The sequence below is a fragment of the Mytilus edulis genome, chromosome 10 (assembly GCF_963676685.1).
Source record: "Mytilus edulis chromosome 10, xbMytEdul2.2, whole genome shotgun sequence".
Taxonomy (NCBI): Eukaryota; Metazoa; Mollusca; class Bivalvia; order Mytilida; family Mytilidae; genus Mytilus; species Mytilus edulis.
This window is the reverse complement of record NC_092353.1, coordinates 41,317,770-41,340,895: the sequence shown is the minus strand read 5'-3', so window position 1 is coordinate 41,340,895 and position 23,126 is coordinate 41,317,770. Positions and strand designations below refer to the sequence as shown.

At 31.3% G+C, this 23,126-nt stretch overlaps 2 protein-coding genes across 3 annotated transcripts in view; one reads left to right on the top strand and one right to left on the bottom strand.

The window, feature by feature from the left end:
- LOC139491185 (GDP-L-fucose synthase-like) overlaps positions 1-2,827 on the top strand; it is a 13,683-nt gene extending 10,856 nt beyond the window's left edge. For both annotated transcript variants that reach the window (XM_071278658.1, XM_071278659.1), the window contains exon 9: positions 875-2,827. In XM_071278658.1, the coding sequence (XP_071134759.1) occupies positions 875-930 (56 nt within the window). In that variant the 3' untranslated portion in view covers positions 931-2,827. The remainder of the gene's footprint in view (positions 1-874) is intronic.
- Positions 1,501-23,126, bottom strand: LOC139491184 (uncharacterized). The gene is made up of 8 exons (XM_071278657.1): positions 23,026-23,126; positions 11,671-11,889; positions 10,426-10,585; positions 9,566-9,632; positions 8,714-8,848; positions 6,814-6,932; positions 3,960-4,345; positions 1,501-3,286 (listed from the first exon to the last, which is right to left on the bottom strand). Exons 2-8 carry the CDS (start codon positions 11,839-11,841, stop codon positions 3,059-3,061), a joined length of 1,266 nt encoding a protein of 421 aa, XP_071134758.1. The 5' UTR covers positions 11,842-11,889; positions 23,026-23,126; the 3' UTR covers positions 1,501-3,058.

Below are 23,126 nucleotides of genomic sequence, written 5' to 3'. Positions count from 1 at the left end.
TTCTAATTAAATTTTATTTCTGTGGGTGGTGGGGGTTAAAAAAAAGTGCCGTCCCTGGGGGGGACATAGTATTTTCTGGAACAGCCCTAACTAAGGAAGCCGACATTTTGAATTGCTGAATGTATTGACATGTGTAATTTCTACAATAATAAGCCAAAAAAACTAACATGTTGCACCTAAAAATCTTCTTTTTGTCAAATTTGATTACATTCTGAAGCGGCACAGAAGCCAGAAAAACGTCAGGTGTTTATGTTTGGCGCCGGAAGCATACCTATGATGTCACCTTGTGTAGGGACCAAAGAAGATAACAAATTTTCGCGGAATTTTCTTTAATGAAGATTTTACACTGAAATAATGATTGAAATTTAATTATGAACTTGTTTTGCATTAGAATAGAGATAACTGTATTGTATTTGAAGCTTTTCGGACGTCCATCGGTAGTTTTACTGTCGTAAATACCCGTTTACCTGTCTCCGCTACGCGTTGCCAGGTAAACTAAATTTGCGACAGTAAAACTACAGATAGATGTCCTTTAAGATTCAAATACAATACAGTTATTTCTTAATTCATTCCCTGACTGAAAACAACTTAAATCTATTTGAAGGGGTTTTGAGGATGCATCAGACTGCACATATCTATTCTAGGTCATTACTGTACGGAACGTGACAAATTAAACAATGCTTAACTTTTTTCTATTTATGCTTGGTGAAAATATAAGCACACAAAAACATCACCCAAGATCTGCATTGATGGCATATCAAATTTAAAAACCATTACATAACCATTGCAAAATACTTGTTCAGTAGATTGTATTTTTGCTGTTACATACATAGTTATTAACCCATTCATTCATTTGTGATCTTTTATATTTCAGCTGTGAAGGAGTCATGTGATTGGTTTATGGAAAACTTTGAAACATGTAGAAAATGAACTTATTAGCTACAAAAAAAGTCTAGATAGGGAAATCCATTATTCATGTGGGACAATCAATAGGTTTTTGTAATAGATTGCATCTATTTCTCCATTTATTTAGTATGGCAGGCATTTTTATTTATAGATGTGTTCAATCTTTTTTACTGAAAATTTTATATTTGACTTTTTGTTAAGGATTCTTGTGTTATACTTTTGTACTTACTGTTATTTATATATGAGTCCAGCAAAAATAAGTGCTAGTGTGAATATTTTTATATCAGGGTTTGAAAAGCCAAGGGTAAATTTTCTTCTTTATAGATATTTTAAGCCTTCTCAGCAATAGCATAACACATGTATAAACCTATTTGTTTGAAAAAAAATCTCATATTAGGATACAAAATAAATGTTAAAACTTCATAATTTGTAAGTGAAAAAGGCAAACTTGTTAATAATAGGCAAAACAAAAAGGTAATGAAAGGAAAATTAAGGGGGGGAGGGGGTAATTAGGAAAGAAATCTCTACAAAAATCTCATTAGTACATTCCATGTTTAGCTTTTTCATTTTTCAACATGTTTTAAATGAGCTGCTTTCACAATTCATTAACAAGAGGAAATCTAACTGATTTAGAAAATGAAATAATATATACTTGAGAAATTAAATTTCAATACTTTATACATTTGTACAATGTTCACCTTCTGATATCAATTGTGAATGAAAAAAAAGTTTTAATTCCAATATTCTTCTCCACATGTCACCAGTTTTGATATTTTAGTTTAGATATACACATGTATTTATCATGTTTATTCAAAATAGACAATCAGTATACATTTTGGCTGTTTTCTGCTCTTTAGTCAGGACAATTTCTCTTTGACACATTCTCTATTTCCATTCTCAAATTTATTTCATGTGTAGTAAGTTATTAGTACATGTAAAACAAATACACATTTCAGGGACAAAAGATATGTAAACATGTCTTTAAATGCAATACAGTACTGTAGAACAAGCCATTCATTAGGAATAGTGCTTCAATACTTCATATTGTTATTCTGCTTTGGGGAAATGCCATAAGATATTTTTTAACAAATGCATAATATATTTATTTGTTGGACTTTTGATTTAAAGTTATTTGCTTCTATGGTAACACATGAAGGCAGACACTTGAGCAGAAAAAACAATTAAGGTTCTTGTGAATTATTACTGTTCATTTTCCTGCTTTTTGTAGATTTTGATAACAAAAAAATATTTAAATTTGACTGTTTATATCAACTTATTGTCTATATCTAAATAATTTCTGTTGCTTTTTGTGTAAATTGCCAGTTATAGTGGAATTTTAAACTTTAAAAAATATGATAATATTGTCTTTCAAGATGGTTTTTGTCTAGCTCAAAACTTATATCCAATCAAAATGAAAATACTTTTTAGATTATTTTTACTCTTTTTTGTTCTATACTTTAAACATGTTGAAATAACAATTATTCATAAAAAAATGAGTTGTACAACATGTACACCATGTACACATTTGGTCAGAATAAGGACAAAAAATAGTGTTGCAGAAAGATTCTTTTCAAAGCAAATCAGTAAAATAATATAATGATTCATGTATAATTTTTACTATAAATTTAATCTAAATATTAAAGAATATTTCAAACTAATGATAAATCAAAATTAATCAAAAAGCTTTTTTTTTTAAATACATACGGACAGAACGTAGGATACTGTTTTTGTTTATATTATACATATAATGGTAAAAATTGTGTCAAAATATGTGAAAATGTCAATTATGTGTCATTATGATTTTAGTTGACAGAAAATGTTGTTTTCTACTTGTATAAAACTTATTATGTTTGGATAACTTTTTTTTTACACTGTCAAGATCGCTTTTTTTATTTCATTTAATAAAGAATTAACATTATTGTTTATGACTTTTGCTTTATCTATGAGGGACCTGTTCAATACCCCACTTGTTGGAAGGTGCCCTCCAGACATAATTCTGACTTTTAGGAACATCAGTGTTCCCACAGTATTCATGGCATTGCTCAAAACTTGTATTGCGATATACATATTTATTATACTATTAGATAAATGCATTGTTATAAATATTCACATAAAAAATCTACTATATTTTTTTTCAATCATATTTCTTGGTCTATTTTTTATGAACTAGATTATTTGCATAGGATGATAAAAATTTTGGAGCTGGTGGTGTTTTACTCAGGTCTCTGATCTGTTGTTTACATTCACTATTTAGTTTAGAATGTCTGTCAGAAAACATCTCAGGCATAGGAGGTGTAATGTTGCTGGTTATATCGTGTCCTAATCTCTCTGCTAATGGCTTGAATTCCTTAGGCATTTCATTATCTGTATCAACAATATTCTATAAAATACAATAATATTACACTTAATGTCAAGGTACAGTTTATGAGCTATGTCATTACTGGTTTTACATTCATTCTTTTCATGTTATGATTCTATCGCCCATATATATGGGTTGAAAATCAACCAGTTAGGACTTGAATCACATATAATGTATACGGTCAATTTGGTTGTTTTGTCAATGAGACAGCAACCAAATGGCATTTAAAAATCAACATTTAATCTTCAACAATAGACAAGAACTATTTATGACTAGGCCTTTTTAGTGGTGAGTCTAAAATAATTGTTCATGAATTTCATAAGGACCAACAATTATCTAACATTTAGTATACAAAATTCGACAATCATCAACAAGAATGCATACATTTTTGTTGAAAGCAAACCCCCTGTAGGTATCTGACAGATATATGTGAGAGGGGGGTAGAGAAGGGGTCTAAACCCCTATTAAAAATGGCTGGATCCATCCCCGTGGCCGTGTGAGTACTTATTACTGCCAAGATTCGATTCTGAAGTTTTGGGGAAAAGTGTGAAGAAAATATCTTGTTAGAAAAATCAACTGACAAGGAGATTGCAAGAAAGCAATCACTTTTAAATGGGATCATAACAAGATTCCTGACATACATTATTTATTATATATATAAGAGGTGATTTTGGATTTGAATAGAATTACTAACTTTTAGGTTGACTGTAAATTCTGGTGTCTGAGGGAGATCATCATACAGTTTTGCTCTGCTAGATTTAATTTTAACATCCATTTGAGGTTTACTACCATTCTCCATCAGCTTTCTTGCACTCTCACTTTGAAACACTGGTAACTGAGGACTATTCATCGGTGCTCTATTTAAGTTGTTTATTGTGGAAATGGCAGGTCCTGTCCTTTCAAAATGGTCCTTTTGTCCAAAATGTTTCATTCCTGGTGTCTGAAATACTGGAGCTTCTGGGCTTGTCATATTCATATTGTTATTTAAATTTAATTTCGGAAAATCTGAACCATAAAGCTGTTCTGGGTTTTTTCTTTTGTCTGCAGGTGTGAAGAAATCATGGAATGATGGACTAGCATCTGAAAAAAATAGTTATCTATCAGGGTTGGGGTTGATTACTTTGAAATGTAATCGATTAAATTACAATTACTTTGCTTATAAAATGTAATCAATTACATTACAATTACACCTTATTTCAAATGTAATTGATTACATTAGATTACTTTTCTTTAAAGTAATCATGATTACTTGTGATTACTTACGATTACATCATGTTCATTGTATATTGCAATATTAAAGAATTTTTTATAACTTTATATCCTCACGAAAAAGCTAATTTTGGTGATTTTTTAAAAGTCATAATTTATTAATCATATTTAAAAGAATTTAGACAAGTACAGTGTAACTTGTTCAATTTGATAACATAGCTATAGACAAGTGTCCTTTTTCTATGTAAAAGATATAACTTTGTTTTTCTACAAACTTTAACCAACTGCCCAACTCACAAAAAACCTGGACTAATAATGTAAAATCAATTAAGTATAGTTTTATTGTCTGTGAGGACATAATTGACACATCCATAAATGTTTTTACAAGTGTTAATCACTACTTCCATTTTTTTAACAAACAATAGGTGAGCTTGGGTATTAAAATTTTATTGTCTTAATTGCAATATCAATAAAGTTAAAAGTGGTTAATTGTCATAATTTGTTTGAAAATTTTGAATACATTATATCATAATATTTATGGAAAACAAAATTTATTAAAATTGTCAAAAAATGAAATATGATTTTAAATTCCATTTTGAATTAAAAAGGCTCATGCAGTTATGTATGTCGACCCTCAAAGTCAAATTGGAACTTTATGTTTTCTGCTTTTGAATTTCATTGTAGTTTTATTAAAATATTGGCCATACTTATATGAAATAGGAGTCAATAACAGAAGTTTTCAATCAATGAATAAAAATGCTTTCAAGACATACTCTTATATCATTAGAGCTCAATCTCACAAACACTGAAAAGCAAATTCCTTTAGTAAACTGTTAACAAAATAAAACACTTGATTAAACAAAACTTGTTATATTGATGATACTATTTATCACATTAAACAAAGTCCCATCATAATGAATACTAGTTTAATGAATATTTTATTTATGCATTACATTTTCATATTGTCTATCAAATACTATTTTCCTATATACCAGTATACAAGATTTGTAATCAGCAAGTAATCATATGAATGTAATCTTAAAGTAATCTAAAAGTAATCATGATTACACCTGTTTTTGGCAATGTAATCGATTACATTACGATTACTTGTAATCAGAAATGGTATGATTACTGATTACATAGGATTACACTGCAAAATGTAATTGATTACAGTTGATTACGATTACTGATTACGATTACCCCATGCCTGTTATCTATACAATTATTGTTTTTTAACAACAGCTCAATATATACCAATTCACCAAGAAACTACATGTGAGGCTGGGATATGAAAAAAGCTATAAAGTAGATTTCTGAAAAGTGGTCCTAAGTATTTATGCCCCAAATTTTACAAAGGACCTACACAATTTCAGGATTTTGAATTAGAAATAATATTGAGGACCAGTAGATTTTCTTCAAGGACCACCAGGCAAAAAAGATTTTGCAATACATTGTATCTGTAGACTTTTCACGTCTGGCAATAGAACTAATCTTTATAATGTTCATTTAATGAGCAATAAGAGAACTTGGTGTTTCACACCTGTTCATCAAGTACATCATAACATGGTATTTTTTCTCTCATCTTATTTTTGTTTAATAATCCAATTTCTTCTTATATTTCCTATGTAGTGCTGAAACTATTTAAAACTCAAAAGAACAGTTCAATTTTAAAACATCAGTACTGGTGATGATAAATTGGCAGCACTTACAAGTATGTTAGACTACCAATTTCAACTTAATGCAGATTGCTTTTACTAATCTTCATATTAAGATGTTTGCTAAAATAAAACCTGTCTGTCAAAATGCAAACTTTGTTGGTACTACAAAGTTTTTTTTGCTTTAAGGTGGTACATAACACAATAGGGAGATAACTCTTTGAAGATCAGCTGAACATTATAATCACATTCTATTGTTAAAGAAATATAAAGCAAAATTAGTGTTTGTCAAACTACTATGTCTCCATCCTAAAATTAAAATGGTTGGTGAAGATTTCTTTTTAAATCTAGAATTTTTTTTTTCTCTCAAATTCTTAAAATTCCAGATTTTGAGTAACAATTACTTCCAGTCAACTTCACCAGATTTTCTCCATTTGCAAATTGTAAATGTACAAAATTAAAATTATTAATGACAAACATGTTTTTAATCCATTCTCTGTCACTTATTTTGTTTAATCAAAAAAGTGGTTAAAATAACTGAAATGTAATGTTATTGAAAAGCCTCTGAAGAAATTCTATTTCCCTTGCTTTTTGTATGGTTTCTTTTTTGGTTGTTCATGTACTGATATCCCATATCCTTTGTTTTTCTATCACAATACATTAATTTCTAATATTGAACTTTACCTTGGTACTTTCCTGGTGTGTTGAAAGGAACATGCCTCCCAAATACACTGGGAGTCAGAGAAACAAAATCATCTGTGTTGAATAAGGAGGGTATTCTAGCTTCTGAATGTGGTACAACCCTAAAATAAAAAAAAAATAAAAAAACTAGATCCCATGGATCAAACATTCAAAGTTTTGTTGAAGAAAAAATCCAAATTGCAATATGAATTAGTGTGTAAAAGTTGTTTCGGTTGGTATAAATGTTATAATTTATTTCATAGTTTTAATTATAACAAAATACTAGCCTTGTACTACAGATTTTGTTTTCAATCTTGACTTTTTCATTTTATGAAATAGAAAAAAACATTTGAATTAAAAATTGATTTTAAACTTAATGATACAGTGTATTAACGGATTAAGTCATTGTCTCCCCTTGTATTCTTTTTATAAGCCTGGGATATAGGGCTTGTGGTATATTGTAAAGATAGCAGGGTTGTTTTTATATTGGGATTTATAAATTCAGGGCTTCCAAAACAATCATATTTTGCAGATAAGTCGGTTAAATTATATAAATGATTTGTTGTGCCAAGCTGAAACAGTCATTTTAATATATCGTCGCTGGGCTTCTAAAATGTTGTATATGACTTTTTTGGCTAAAAATACTTTTTGACACAAATGGTCTGAGCGGGAGGAAATCTTTGGTATCACAAAATAGCATACAGTTAGACCAATCAAAATGTGTGAAATAAGACATATTACAAAATTGCCAATGTCAGTTGTTTGTAAAGTTTGCTTCCAAAATGTTGTATGAAAACTTGAAAATCGTTGTAGAATGGCTTTGGGAAAAAAATAATTGTACATTTCTTTATTTCTGTGAAAATATTTTAAGTTCTTGGATAATCCAGAAATGTCAACATTTTTATTTCAATGCTGTATACAAAAATGTTCAAGTTCACATACGACATTTTGGAAGCATGCATTTTGCCAAAATTTTCAAAGCCTGTTTGTGAGAAATTATTTTCTTGAAAAATTTGTAATTTACAACATTTTAGAAGCCCAGCGACGATATATAGTTTTGAAAAAAAGGACATTTTAATATAGTTCAGAAACAAGAATGTGTCCCAAGTACACGGATGCCCCATCCGCACTTATCATTTTCTATGTTCAGTGGACCCTGAAAATGGGATGAAAACTCTAATTTGGCATTAAAATTAGAAAGACTATATTATAGGGAACATGTGTACTAAGTTTCAAGTTGATTGGACTTCAACTTCATCAAAACTACCTTGACTAAAAACTTGAAATACCTGAAGTGGGATGAACAGACGAACAACCTGACAGATGGACGAATGGATGCTCAGACCAGAAAACATATTGAATTCTTGGGATTCTTTAATATGCTGAATCAATCCATGTATTTGGATTTTAGATATTGGACCATTATAGGTAAATTTATATTATTTAAGTTCATTAGACCACATTCATTCTGTGTCAGAAACCTATGCTGTGTTAAATATTTATTCACAATTCAAATTCAGAGCTGTATCAAGCTTGAGTGTTGTGTCAATACTAACCCCATTTGTTGACCTCTGTGGTTGTATCAAGCTGCCTCTGCGGAGCTTTTTATTTTAATTTGAAGTTTCATTTGACATCAAAGGCTATTCCATTAAAATACATGTAGGAGGGTAGGAAGGGACCTTCAAAATATTCCTACAACCAAGAACCATTTTTAAGATAATTTTGCAGAATGGTAATAAACGCATACAGAAAAAAGACCCATGGCCCACATACTATAATTGAACTCCTTTCCTACCCTCCCACATACATTTTAATGGAATAGCCCTAATTGTTGGTTGTTCCTGTTGGTTCTTGTGTATTCCAAACATTTTAAATTGTCTGTTATGATTAAGACATAACAAACCTTATTTGTGGTTGCTCTTGTTGTATTGTACTAAATCCTCTCTCCATAGCCCTCAGGGTATAGCTGCTAAATCCAAAATCTTCTGCTTTAGGTGTTCTTGTTCTGTCTGGTTGTGTTTCCTGAGGGGGCGTTAATCTGGAAAAAATCATTGAACATACACATCAAATATTTACAATTCATATTAATAAAATTGAGAAAGGAAATGGTGAATATGTCAAAGCGACAACCTCCCGACCATAGAGCAAACAACAGCCGAAGGCAACCAATGGGTCTTCAATGTAGTGAGAATTCCCGCACCCGTAGGTGTCCTTCAACACGAAATACATTTTGTAAATGGAGATTTTTTAAAAATATTAAAATCAAAGATGTGTATCTTGAAGATCACAGACAAGGACAGACGCCAAATGATGAAAAAATTTCACTTAGGTCTGTGGGCCAGGTGAGCTACAAATTACCCTATGTACAAACAAAATGCAGTTGGAAAAGGTTTAAGTGCCAGGATCCACTAGATATATAAAAGTTAATTGCATTTTCATGGGCATTTTTTGTCTATTCTACTTCTATATTTATAAATTGGTGATAGTATAAATCGATGCAATAGAACTGTTTCGTAGAATGGTCATCTCAAAGATGTGGAACAAACTTGTTTTATTTTTACATCATCTGCAGGAACAAAAAAAAATTCTGATTGAAATCCCTTTTTTTTGTCTTTAACAATGTTTAAGTCAAGCTCTAAATTAAAATAATTTTTCCAAAAATTTTCGAATAAATAACAACAGAAACTATAAAACATGCTTTCTCCTTTCCATAGTGAACTAGGCAGTGCTATTACAGTATAACTGCATTACATACGGTTTTTGATTTTCTTTCATTTCATCATTTTCATCAATATTTTCCACCTGTTTTTCTGCCTTTAGTTCTACAAAAAAACAAGACTATATTTATTGTTTTGTGTTGAACATGTTGAATAATTATCTGAATTTTCTTTAAATTAATGTTATCAGGACAATTAAATTATTTTTCCCGCCTAGCTGTCTTCTACAAATTCATAATTTTGATACATTTCAATACTGTCACATGACGTCACTTTGATTTCTTTTTTTTAATTTATTTCTCAAAATTAAAAAAGTTAGGATAGATTAAGAGATTTTACTATTCAAACAGATTGTATTCTGTCAACTGTTTTCTTTAAAATGTTTACTATTTTTTATAAGTGGTCCTATCAGTTGCACATATATTGAAATAAGTAAAACATGTGGAAAAAAATTATTACTAAAAGTGAAAGAAGTGATTTGGACAAAATGAAAGTAGGGTAGAAATTAGCCTTTGTTATTTATTCAAGATTCAAATCCAATCACTGGCATGATAATAGGTTTCTAAACAGAAAAGGTTGGATTGTCCTGGGATAAGCATATTTTATTAGAATAATAATGGTCTATAAGCAGTTTAATTTATTTCACTTTTGATGCGGTGCAAAGTTTTTAATTCAAAAATGCATTGTAAGCAAGGGGAAGAATAATTGTGTTCTGAGGCCACCTGTGGAAAAAATATAAACTCAAAGAGTCGAAAGTCGGTTTATTGGAACATACAAGTATCCACTGCTTAACAGTTAACCAACTTGTGATGGTGACCATATATTTTTTTTGAAGAGATAATTTCAACTTTGCCACTTTGAACTTAGCCTTAATTTCATTTAAAGTATATAAATGTACCTTTTGAAGTGTAATCTCTGTAGCCATATTGATTCATAAAAATTTCAATGTTATGAAGTTTATGATTTTGTATATCTAACAAAGAACGACAGCATTCCATCAATTCATTGAACTTCTTTCCTTCTAAATCTAACGTTTGACATTTCTGTCTTCCTTCAATCTGAAATAAACATGACAGAATACAAAAAAATAATCCTGAAATAAACATGATCATCTTAATCCATATATTTGTATTGTTTTACACAGCCTTAGTTAAAAAATCTACATACCCTTCCAGAGCACCCTAAATTACACAGGTTATTGGTTGGCTTTTAATCGCTCATCAGCCTTAAGTTTTCTATGTGAATTGTATACTGATTTATGTGTCAGAGGTGTTGTTTGTCTTTCGGTGATTTTTTGCCATGACAATGTCAGTTTTTCATTGACTTATGAGTTTAGATATATCCCTTTGGTATACTGTCATGACTGTGGATTCATTAATATTCGTTGGATACTAATTTTTGGTGGATTTTGTGGTACAGAAGAACCACAAATTTCATGAACTTAAATGTTCAACGAATTGTAAATTTTCTACAGGATGAGTGAAGACTTTGCCAAAACCACGAAATTAAATATCCACGAATATGTACATGATTGCATGAGATGATGCAAGTTTTCCCCAAAACACGAAAATTGGTATCCATGAAAATAAATGAATCCACAGTACATGTATGTATAAACATCTGTGTTGTTTGGTTGTCTTTTTTTTCATTCATTTTTAATTTGCTGTTGCTTGTTTTTTAAAAAGTTTACAAAAGTACATGACATAATCTATTTACAATTTTAGCAGGATGATTAAACTCCTATTTATTGTTGAAGACTTTCAGTCAGGGGTATCACTTATATAATTCATTGTAACTTAAGCTTATTTTCTTGAAGATGTAAGTAATATTTACTTGTAATAGTAAATTAGTTAGATTTTAAGTTTCTTTTCATGCTTTGAATTATCTCCCCTTAATCATCTCCAACAATTTACCTCTCTATATATATTTATGTACAAGTAATTTAATTCAACAACCCCTCAAGTTAATCAACTTCTTGTTTTGGTACATTGTAGGTCAAATAATGATATTTTGACAACTTCATGCGTTATGTTTGTTTGTATAGTTGGACTGCTGTCCCACATCTTATTCTGACACCTTAAGTAGTCAGCTACATGTACATGTAGTGCATATACTTTTGTCCAAAATTATAACAACTAAGTACCTTCATATCTTGGATTTCCTGTTTAAGACTGGTCAATTTCATTACAGTTTTTCCAGATGATCTACTGGAAGTTTTTGTTTCTACCTCACTTTGAAGCTGACTGATTCCCTGTTCAATATTTTTACACACGGTTTTCAGTTTACTGAAAAATTTGGTATTACTGTCTGCCATAACTTTTTAGGTTCTTGACTTCCTTTAACTATAACAAACATGTACAAACTGAAATAAAAAAAACATTACTGCAACTCATCATACTAATGGTGAAATTCAAGATTAACATCATCGGTCAAGGGACTTACTTCAATGAGTGATTTTCGAAATCACTGATTCAAGTAACATTATTTACATAAAGGTTGGAAGTAAGAGTTGTCTTTCTTTAATAATCACCTATTTAAGTAGTACAAATTAATCACTAGAAGAAGTGATTTAATTTTATTGTAGATTTAAATATAGAATACTAATGATCCGGGGACTAATTATGATGCTAAAATTATCAGAACCATTATCTGTGTTGTCTAGGATGACCAGGTCATTTCAGGTGATGACCTTGTACTGAATCTAGGATAATGACATAAAAATCACTTGTTTACATGTAGGTATCATACCTCAATTTCCTTCCCAAAAATCATTATTTTGATAACCCCCACTAATTTCAACACCCCCAAACAGTCAAATTTTTATCGCTAACAGTAGAATTTTATAACATAATCTGAAAGATGAAACCTTGAACTTTACAGCAAAAATACTGCCCCTGCTGGGAAAAATCTGTTAAGAAAGTATCAGTTCATTATGTAAAGCAATTTTTCAACTAAAATAGAATTTGCAGATAAATGAAATGCTTACTATTTTAAGGTTAAATGTCATCGTGATTATTATGTGAAATATTCACGGAAATTATCTGTATTTTGTGGACTTTTGTGAATTCAGTGAACATTGCCATGGTGAACATACATGTAGGTGAAGAGAATGGCAAATAATATTTTTAACTTGTATTTATTAGCTTAAAATACATAATAAATATTGCATATTAAATAGATCACACAAAAGGAATAAAACTGTAGTCCCTGTAAAAGAAACCATGATAAAATTAACTAGAGGCTCTAAAGAGCCTGTGTCGCTCACCTTGGTCTATGTGCATATTAAACAAAGTACACAAATGGATTCATGACAAAATTGTATTTTGGTGATGGTGATGTGTTTGAAGTTCTTACTTTACTGAACATTCTTGCTTCTTACAATTATATCTATAATGAACTTTGCCCATTAGTAACAGCGAAAAATATTTGGTAAAAATTTACATAAATTTACCAAATTAATGAAAATTGTTAAAAATTGACTATAAAGGGCAATAACTCCTTAAGGGGTCAATTGACCATTTAGGTCATGTGGACTTATTTGTAGATCTTACTTTGATGAACATTATCGCTGTTTACAGTTTATCGCTATCTATAATAGTATTCAAGATAATAACCAAAAACAGCAAAATTTCTTTAAAAATTACCAATTGGAGGGCAGCAACCCAACAACCGGCTGTCCAATTCATTTGAATATTTCAGGGCAGATATATATTGACTTGATTAACAATTTAACTCCTTGTCAGATTTCCTCTAAATGATTTGGGTTTCAGAGTTTTTATAAGCAAAAAACTACATTTTACCCCTGTTCTATTTTTAGCCGTGGTGGCCATCATGGTTGGATGGCCAGGTCATCGGACACATTTTTCAAACAAGGTACCTCAAAGATGATTGTGGCCAAGTTTGAATTAATTTGGCCCAGTAGTTTCAGAGGAGAAGATTTTTGTAAAAGATAACTAAGATTTACGAAAAATGGTTAAAAATTGACTATAAAGGGCAATAACTCCTTAAGGGGTCAACTGACCATTTCGGTCATGTTGACTTATTTGTAAATCTTACTTTGATGAACATTATTGCTGTTTACATTTTATCTCTATCTATAAAAATATTCAAGATAATAACCAAAAACGGCAAAAATTTCATCAAAATTACCAATTCAGGGGCAGCAGCCCAACAACAGGTTGACCGATTCATCTGAAAATTTCAGGGCAGATAGATCTTGACCTGATAAACATTTTTACTCCATGTCAGATTTCCTCTAAAAGTTTTGTTTTTTGAGTCAAAGCCAAAAACTGCATTTTACCCCTATGTTCTATTTTTAGCCGTGGCGGCCATCTTGGTTGGTTGACCGGGTCACGCCACACATTTTTTAAACAAGATACCCCAAAGATGATTGTGGCCAATTTTGGATTAATTTGGCCCATTAGTTTCAGAGGAGAAGATTTTTGTAAAAGATTATTTAGATTTATGAAAAATGGTTAAAAATTGACTATAAAGGGCAATAACTCCTTAAGGGGTCAACTGACCATTTCGGTCATGTTGACTTATTTGTAAATCTTACTTTGATGAACATTATTGCTGTTTACATTTTATCTCTATCTATAAAAATATTCAAGATAATAACCAAAAACGGCAAAAATTTCATCAAAATTACCATTTCAGGGGCAGCAACCCAAAAACAGGTTGACCGATTCATCTGAAAATTTCAGGGCAGATAGATCTTGACCTGATAAACATTTTTACTCCTTGTCAGATTTCCTCTAAAAGTTTTGTTTTTTGAGTTATAAGCCAAAAACTGCATTTTACCCCTATGTTCTATTTTTAGCCGTGGCGGCCATCTTGGTTGGTTGACCGGGTCACGCCACACATTTTTTAAACTAGATACCCCAAAGATGATTGTGGCCAAGTTTGGATTAATTTGGCCCATTAGTTTCAGAGGAGAAGATTTTTGTAAAAGATTACTTAGATTTATGAAAAATGGTTAAAAATTGACTATAAAGGGCAATAACTCCTTAAGGGGTCAACTGACCATTTCGGTCATGTTGACTTATTTGTAAATCTAACTTTGCTGAACATTATTGCTGTCTACAGTTTATCTCTATCTATAATAATATTCAAGATAATAACCAAAAACGGCAAAAATTTCCTCAAAATTACCAATTCAGGGGCAGCAACCCAACAACAGGATGACCGATTCATCTGAAAATTTCAGGGCAGATAGATCTTGACCTGATAAACATTTTTATCTCACATCAGATTTCCTCTAAATGCTTTGGTTTTTGAGTTATAAGCCAAAAACTGCATTTTACCCCTATGTTCTATTTTTAGACGTGGCGGCCATCTTGGTTGGTTGACCGGGTCACGCCACACATTTTTTAAACTAGATACCCCAAAGATGATTGTGGCCAAGTTTGGATTAATTTGGCCCAGTAGTTTCAGAGGAGAAGATTTTTGTAAAAGATTACTTTAATTTACGAAAAATGGTTAAAAATTGACTATAAAGGGCAATAACTCCTAAACGGGTCAACTGACCATTTTGGTCATGTTGACTTATTTGTAGATCTTACTTTGCTGAACATTATTGTTGTTTACAGTTTATCTCTATATATAATAATATTCAAGATAATAACCAAAAACAGCAAAATTTCCTCAAAATTACCAATTCAGGGGCAGTAACCCAACAACCGATTGACCGATTCATCTGAAAATTTCAGGGCAGATAGATCTTGACCTGATAAACATTTTTACCCCATGTCAGATTTGCTCTAAATGCTTTGGTTTTTGAGTTATAAGCCAAAAACTGCATTTTACCCCTATGTTCTATTTTTAGCCGTGGCGGCCATCTTGGTTGGTTGACCGGGTCACGCCACACATTTTTTAAACTAGATACCCCAATGATGATTGTGGCCAAGTTTGGTTTGATTTGGCCCAGTAGTTTCAGAGGAGAAGATTTTTGTAAAAGTTAACGACGACGGACGACGACGGACGACGACGACGGACGCCGGACGCAAAGTGATGGGAATAGCTCACTTGGCCCTTCGGGCCAGGTGAGCTAAAAATGGTATTGTAATTGACTAGTAATGGATTGTTGAGCCTTGTTATATGTCTATACATTGTAGAAAATTTCCAACTTCCAAGCAAGGACTGAAGCTCGGCAATCAATCCTTGCCGTCATCGGTATTTTGTATTTTCTGCGTCACTGATCGTTTATGCGGACTTGCTATTTTGTACTGTGATGTCACGATATTGAAACTGTCAGTTTCTTTGGAATCAACAAGCGTTCAACAGTCAGGGATATAACTCTATAGGGTTATTACAGGAAAATAACATACATTTGTTATTGTGGACTAAAAAATCAAAGACCTGTGATAACATACGTATGTTACATGTTTCAAAGGGACAATATACATCATAAGTTTAGTTAAAATGTATACAAGTTCTATTGATATTACTATTGTCTTTATGTATACTTAACTATTGAAAGATGTAATAGTTCATAGTATTCCAATTTTGAATAGTACACCTTTATGTTATTACAGAAAAAATATGCCTGTAATACATGTAACTAAAGGGTGTTATCACAGCTTCTCTATATCACTTTAAAGCATTTGCTCAGACATAAATCATGCTTAATTACAATGTATTTTCATTTATTGTAAGAAATAATGACTAGAGCATTTAATGAGGTTCTGTGCAAATTTCTCAGTAATTCCCAAGTGTCTTATATAATAAGCTACATTCCTTTAATAACTAAGCCTTGTTATCACAGCTAAGTTAATGCCTTAATAGCCTTGTCTTATTGATTTACCATGGTTAATCAAAAATGTATCAATTCAATTTAAAAATTAATTATCAAGGCTATGCATTTAGTTTCTGCGCAAAGTCTCAAGAGTTCCCAAGAGTCCACTATAGATTAAATAATTTTACAAATAACAAAAATATGTTATTACAGATTTAGAAAGTTTAAGGAAAAGTATCGGTAATAACACACGCAAGTTATTTTCTGTAATAACCCTATGGAGTTATATCTCTGACTGTTCAAAGAGACACTACTCTTTAGTGTCAGAACTACTTTTTGTGGTTTACACTAAAGACCCAAAAAGAAAAAAAAAGGAATCAAATGACCCTGAAAATGTATGATTTGTTTTATTCAAATTTCAATAACCTTTATTTACCTTTGAAATTATACAGGTTGGGAACAAACCCCCTATATGGTGATTATACCTGTATAGAGGGATAATCCTTCTTTAGAGGGTAAAAATTATCCCTCTATAGAGTTTTTTTTTTGTTTGCACTGGATTTAAAGCAAATTAGGGAAGAATGGCATTCTCTTCTTATTATGGCAGTAACCTGGAACAGTTGATGCACCAATTAATGATGTACTTAATTTAATATGCACATGCCCAGTTTGATGCTTATCTGACTAAATATAAAATCTATTGTCAACCATGATTGAAAGCTGTGATGATCAGGTAAATTCTACTCACTTACATGTATGCCTCACTGAACAGAATTTCTATTGTTAGATTTAACATGAAAGTTAAAGGTAACTATTCCTTTTGTTGTTAATCAGGTGTTCAGATAGGTATACAATAGATTGCAAGTTTTGTCACTTTAGCAGAAAACTGGTTATCCCAATTTTTAGTAAAGTGTTGATGCATATAATGCTAGAGATTATAGCCAATATAACTAGAAAATGCCATTCTGCCCTAATTTGCTTTAAATCAAGTACAAACAAAAATACCCCTCTATAGAGGAATAATTTTTACCCTCTAAAGAAGGATTATCCCTCTATGACCTCTATACAGGTATAATCACCATATAGGGGGTTTGTTCCCAACCTGTTATATGGGGACGAAGTCCCCAATAACAGTAGAAAATCCAATAAAAAAAAAAATTCGGCAAAATTTCCCGAATTTTTCATCATGTTCATTGTACTAATGATTCAAAATCGTTCAATTTTCTTTTGTCGTGTTTTGAAATCCCGGACCTGCGCAGAAATGTACAATGTACTTCCTTTTTCCGGTCTCGTTTGTATGAAACTTTGAGTAAAATATATATTTATCAGTCTAGTATAAAATAGGAAGGAACGTGCAATACCAATTTCATTTTTAAAAATTCCTTGATATGAAAAAACGTTACCTGATGATAGCGTTTCTTTGTTTACATTGCAAATGACGTCATAATTTAAATAACGTCACAACTAAAATCCATAACAACAGAACCAAAATCGGAAACGTTACGGTATTTCCGTTTCTTTTTTTTAACAAATATTTAAGTTACAAAAAAATAATTCATACAGACTTCGTCCCCATTTACAGGTAATGCCTGCCTCATATTATGTTTTCTACAATTTTGCATTTTATTAAACGTAGACTAGAGTTAAATGTTTACAGGGCTCACACTACTTCAGAATTATAGGGAGAAGTGACTTCTCTTTTTGAAACTGATAGGGAGAAGTGGTGAGATTTGAAAGAGAAGTGCTCATTCTCGCGGTGCGCTACAATGTTTGGATTTTACAATAGTATAAAGGGCCATAATATGTAAATATATATATATAATGTTCTTTTTATATTGTTCAATTCATATCTGAGTTAAAAAAAAAAAAATTAAAGTAACATTTGAAATTAAAAGTTGTTTAAGTTTTACTAAGGTTCTTGTGAGAAACTTTTTCCAACTAAATATCTAGCACTAAAAAAAAAAATATTTTAAAAAATGTAAAGAAATTATAATATATCATTATTACAATTTAATTAAAAATTATCTTGTGTATGAAATTCAGTGTTTCTCATAAAAAAATATAAAAGTTATTAAGCTGGGCCATAATATATTGAAATTAGTATTTATATATAATAGTCTCAGAGTTAAGCAACTTTAATCAATAGTTTGAAACAATCCATAAAAAATATAGTAGTGTGGTGACTGAAGGCAGATTTTTTGGAATTTAGTCTCCCCACCGAACACACACCTACATAATATATCATTGGAAAGAGGAAATCGTGTACTATAATAATATGGCTGTCGTCAGGACTTGATATGGTCACATTTTTTTTAAATTGAGGTCAAAGGTCATATGTAAAAATCTGTGAATGTTTGGGAGGGTTTCAATTTTGACATTTTTTTCTATTTCTAAACTCTACCTATATACAAATGATACTGTTTTGGCTTAAGTAATGTTTGTTTTTATACATAAACCTTAATCATTGAGATTTTTTTATCAAAAAAAATCCTAAAACGACGTTTTATAAACAAAACTTCAAAAATCAAGTTTTCAACCTATAAAATGTTTAGCGCACCTTAACCTTATGAAAGATATCAATTTCAGGTAAAAATCAAGTGGCATGCAGGACAATACTTTAAAATTATTTTTTAAACTATCATAGTGGGTGAGTCATCAAACCAAAGCCATAGAACACTACAGTCAAATATGACCTCAAATTGAATTTGCGGATACTTCAGTTTTTTTTATAGACTACTCGTTGCTTTTGGGTTTTTTTTTTACAATTATTACTGCTACCATAGTATTATCTTTTGTTGTGTATTTAACTCTGGTTAATATCTATTACATTATAGGTTTTGTAACTATATCCCCCCTTTTATCACTTGCAACGTACCCCAAACTTCAAAAGTATTCCCTATAAAAAAAAGGAGATGTTATATGATTGCAAATGAGACAACTCTCCAAATGAGACCAAATGAGACATAAAACAATTATAGGTCCCGTACGGACTTCAACAATGAGTAAAATTCATACTGCATAGTCTTCAATTCCCGAAATGAATAATGTAAAACAAACAAAAAATCTAACGACCTGATTAATGTACAAAATAAATAAGAAACAAACAAATATAGTATATAGAAACAAACGACAAACACTGCATTACCGTCTCGTGACTTGAAACAGACAAATACAGATATTGGCGGGGTTTAACTTTTTTAAGGGCACGCCAACACTCCCCTAACCTCGGGACTGGAACCGTGTGTACCAGTGCAACAAGCTTTATACCAAATCAACCGTTATCTCCATCATCTTCATTTTCATCAACCGTCACAAGACATGCTTTAATAGTTCTACACATTTCACTCATGCACATGAAAGGTTCTGCTCAAAGCAAACACGTTATTTTGAGTTTTTCTTTACAAGTACAGACAAGGTATTGTAGGAAGTCCGAAGACATTTGTTCCTAAAAAAGTACCAGCTTCAAACCATCCCTATCAATTCATCCAAGATTTTAAAAGAGATCTAAAAGGGGGTTTAGGAAGGTGTGATGACATCCATATGCTTGTCTGCAAAGATGCTGGGGAAACATTATACGAGACGTACACACTATCTTGAATTCGCTCAATTTCATGGTTGGCAACACATTAGATAGCGTCGCACTTTACTTTAAGTAGCATAAAATCCATTGGCATTCAATGTTTCAACAAGGTGTTTTGAACCAAACTCATAGTACATTTGTAAAGCCAATCCTAAATGAAAAGAAGTAAACAAAAACCGATTGTCTCAACAATTGCTTAGCATTTCCACAATTTCTCTGATGCCATTTCCTGAGAATAGTCTTGGCTGTATGCATCTTCATTGAGTAAACATAGAATGAATTGCAATAAATATGAAGGCATTGGCTGAATTAAGAAGGAAGAGACAATTCATCCGAAGTTGGGTAGTCTTCTTTAGAGTTTCGATGTCTTTTCTAAGAAAACTTGCAGCGGAATGAAATATCTGTCCGTTATTTGTGTCTATTATACAGTTGACATTGAGATTTTGAGGTCAGTTTTTAATTGACTAGAAGCTTATATGGCATCTTAAATAGTTATTTTGCTACTAAATATTATGTTATATTTGCCTTGAACTTGTTGAAGTTGTTTGACAACTGAATGTCTATAGAAATAAATTGGTTTATACTGCATTTTACATGTAGAATATTTTAAATTAGAATCAGCCGGAAGAAATGATCTATATTTATCGAGTAACGGTGTCATGAGGAATGACCATTAAATCATTGTCAATAGCCAAAATAAAATTACTAAAAGCAGTATCGTGTTTTGAGATATCTGCTTCCACGGGTTTGAATTTTATTTTACGTTTTTAGCAAATAATTTGTAATGCAACCAAAATGACAGAGTGATTGAAGTTTAAAAGATGGACGGGAAACTATTTCAACTTTAACTTTATCTGACACGGATAAAACATTTTTAATACGCTCATCGGATTCAAACTTGAGTAATTTTTTATCTTTCTAAAATGTTTTGTTGCAACAAAATATACAAGCGCTCCAGTTTAACGACTGCATTCTAGAACGTTTACAAATACTCGAAACTGAGGGACAACAGTCAGGTAATTGTATGTCGTCATTAAATATTAGACTAGAAGCTTCCTCGCTCTAAAAAAGGGAAGAAATATGTTTACTTGTGTAAGTTTTGTAGCATGAACGATGATAAACTGCCTGCACGGAGTTCTTCAAATTAACATCTATTGCATGAAACAGCTTGATGTTCACCTCATCCAATCTTCTATGCAATGCAGATACAAAAATTGACTTCCCTAAACTGGTAAATTGACTCAATATTTCAATCGAGGTTTGTTTTTTTGCATATTATGCACTGAATAAATGTAACGACTTTTGTCTTTTCTTTGAACTTAATGGAGCAAGTTGCAAAGGACTTGACATATCACGGAATATTTACTGAAACTATCCGTCAATTATTTTGATTTTACAATAAGACTTTTCTGACAAAGTATATTTGATGTTTTATAACGAAAAAACATAGAATATAAACATATACAAACAAAGTATGTGGCATATATCAGTGCACTTTAATTGAAAATATGTGTATATAATAGCGAAAAATGTGTAATTTCATATATATCATTTGAGAGCAAATTATTGACTAATACACAAAATGTGACGGAAGGCAAGTGATTGAGTTCCGTGTTGAAATTGCAGATATTTTCTCCATTCTTTTTCCATTGATTTCTTAAGTTTTTTTCATATTTTGGCTCCGAAATTTTTATCACTAATTAGTTTTATTAAATATTATATGCTTAAAATATTATGGGATAATTTTTATTACTACTATGAAGAGAAAACTAAAGTTTGAGTCTGAATTTGCAATTAAAATTACCTCAATTTTAAATAGTCTAAAGTTCGCAAATTTTATAGATTAGAAGAAAATAAAATACTGAATGGAATATTTTGACATATAAAAATAACTTCAGGAAAAACTATTTCAATTAAATGTAAGCAAACATACACATTTTTTCATTTTGAAAAAGGGGGGTTGAAACTCTCCAATATACTACCAGTCATTAAAACGACTTTTTAGAAAAAAGTGACCGTACGAAACTCTGACGACAGGGCAAAAACTAAGGAAGACATATTTGTCTTTAAGTTAAGACAATTTTTAGCCATGTGTTATTTGGGGAGATTAAACTCGCGATCTAGACGACTTTTTACACTTCTGTCACCGCACTATAGGGAATTATATACACCAATCAATTAGATGTAACCAAAAGTCTCTTAATGTGTGTGGAATGCGTAATTTTCCCCTTTGGGATCAATATTCTTCTGTCAGCTGTTCCGTCCATGCGTCCGTAGTTATTATTGTAAAAGTACGGATTTCGGTCATAGCTGGTCCGGTTCAGATCCGTAGTTTAGAAATCGGTCAATGGCGGACGAATGCAAGAAAATTTACAAAAATAAACGATGTTTGACAAGTTATTTGAAAAGGAACATGACGTTTTTAATACAATAAATGGATTAAACATTTACTGGAGGCAACTTTTATCACATTTAAATGAAGTAACAAACTTATTTTGCCGCCGAAATTTAGGTTGATGTACGTTTTTCGAGTAACAAGCACCGGAACTTGCGAAAATGCATGAAGTGATAAAAAGTTGTATTTTTATCAAATAACCTGCTACACACTGCGAAGACAATACACCTTATCGCTATTCCCGGCTGACCCGTCCGCTTGAACTTTTGACGTCAACAACAATCACTTTTCCATTGTGGCGTCAGACATTTTGTTTTATGACGTCAAAATTTTACGGGAACCTGTGTGATTTCCAGCAATGGCGGACAAATAGCGATAAGGTGTATGCTTCAACCTCTTTTCTAAAGATAATGAATCGTTTATGTCTGAATTTCTTTAATTATCAATAAAAAATTGATGTTTCATCAACTTGGTAAAAATTGAAAATGTCCGATGACGGAAGCGACTGAAAGCGAGACTTGACTTCGCTTTTGGGGGTCGGGGAAAGCCCAAGTCGCCTGGTAGCGTGAGCACTGTGTTTAGTGTCGGAACTACGCAGGACTTCGGGAATGTCCAGAGAGACGACAACCTTGCTTCGGAAGTTGAGGGGGGCCACATGCCCCAAAATCCTGTGGGATTTTTTTTTTTTTTTTCTCCATTTCTATTTTTAATCATAAAAACTTTTTGCATTTTCTGTGTATGAATTTAAATTATATGTTTGTAAAAATGCTTCTGATTTGGAACTTACATAAGTTAACAATTGGCAAGTGTAACTTGAGCTTAAATATTTAACTTTGTTTTCAAAATACAAATTCGCCGCCGACCCGGATATGTTGATGAAAAAATAAA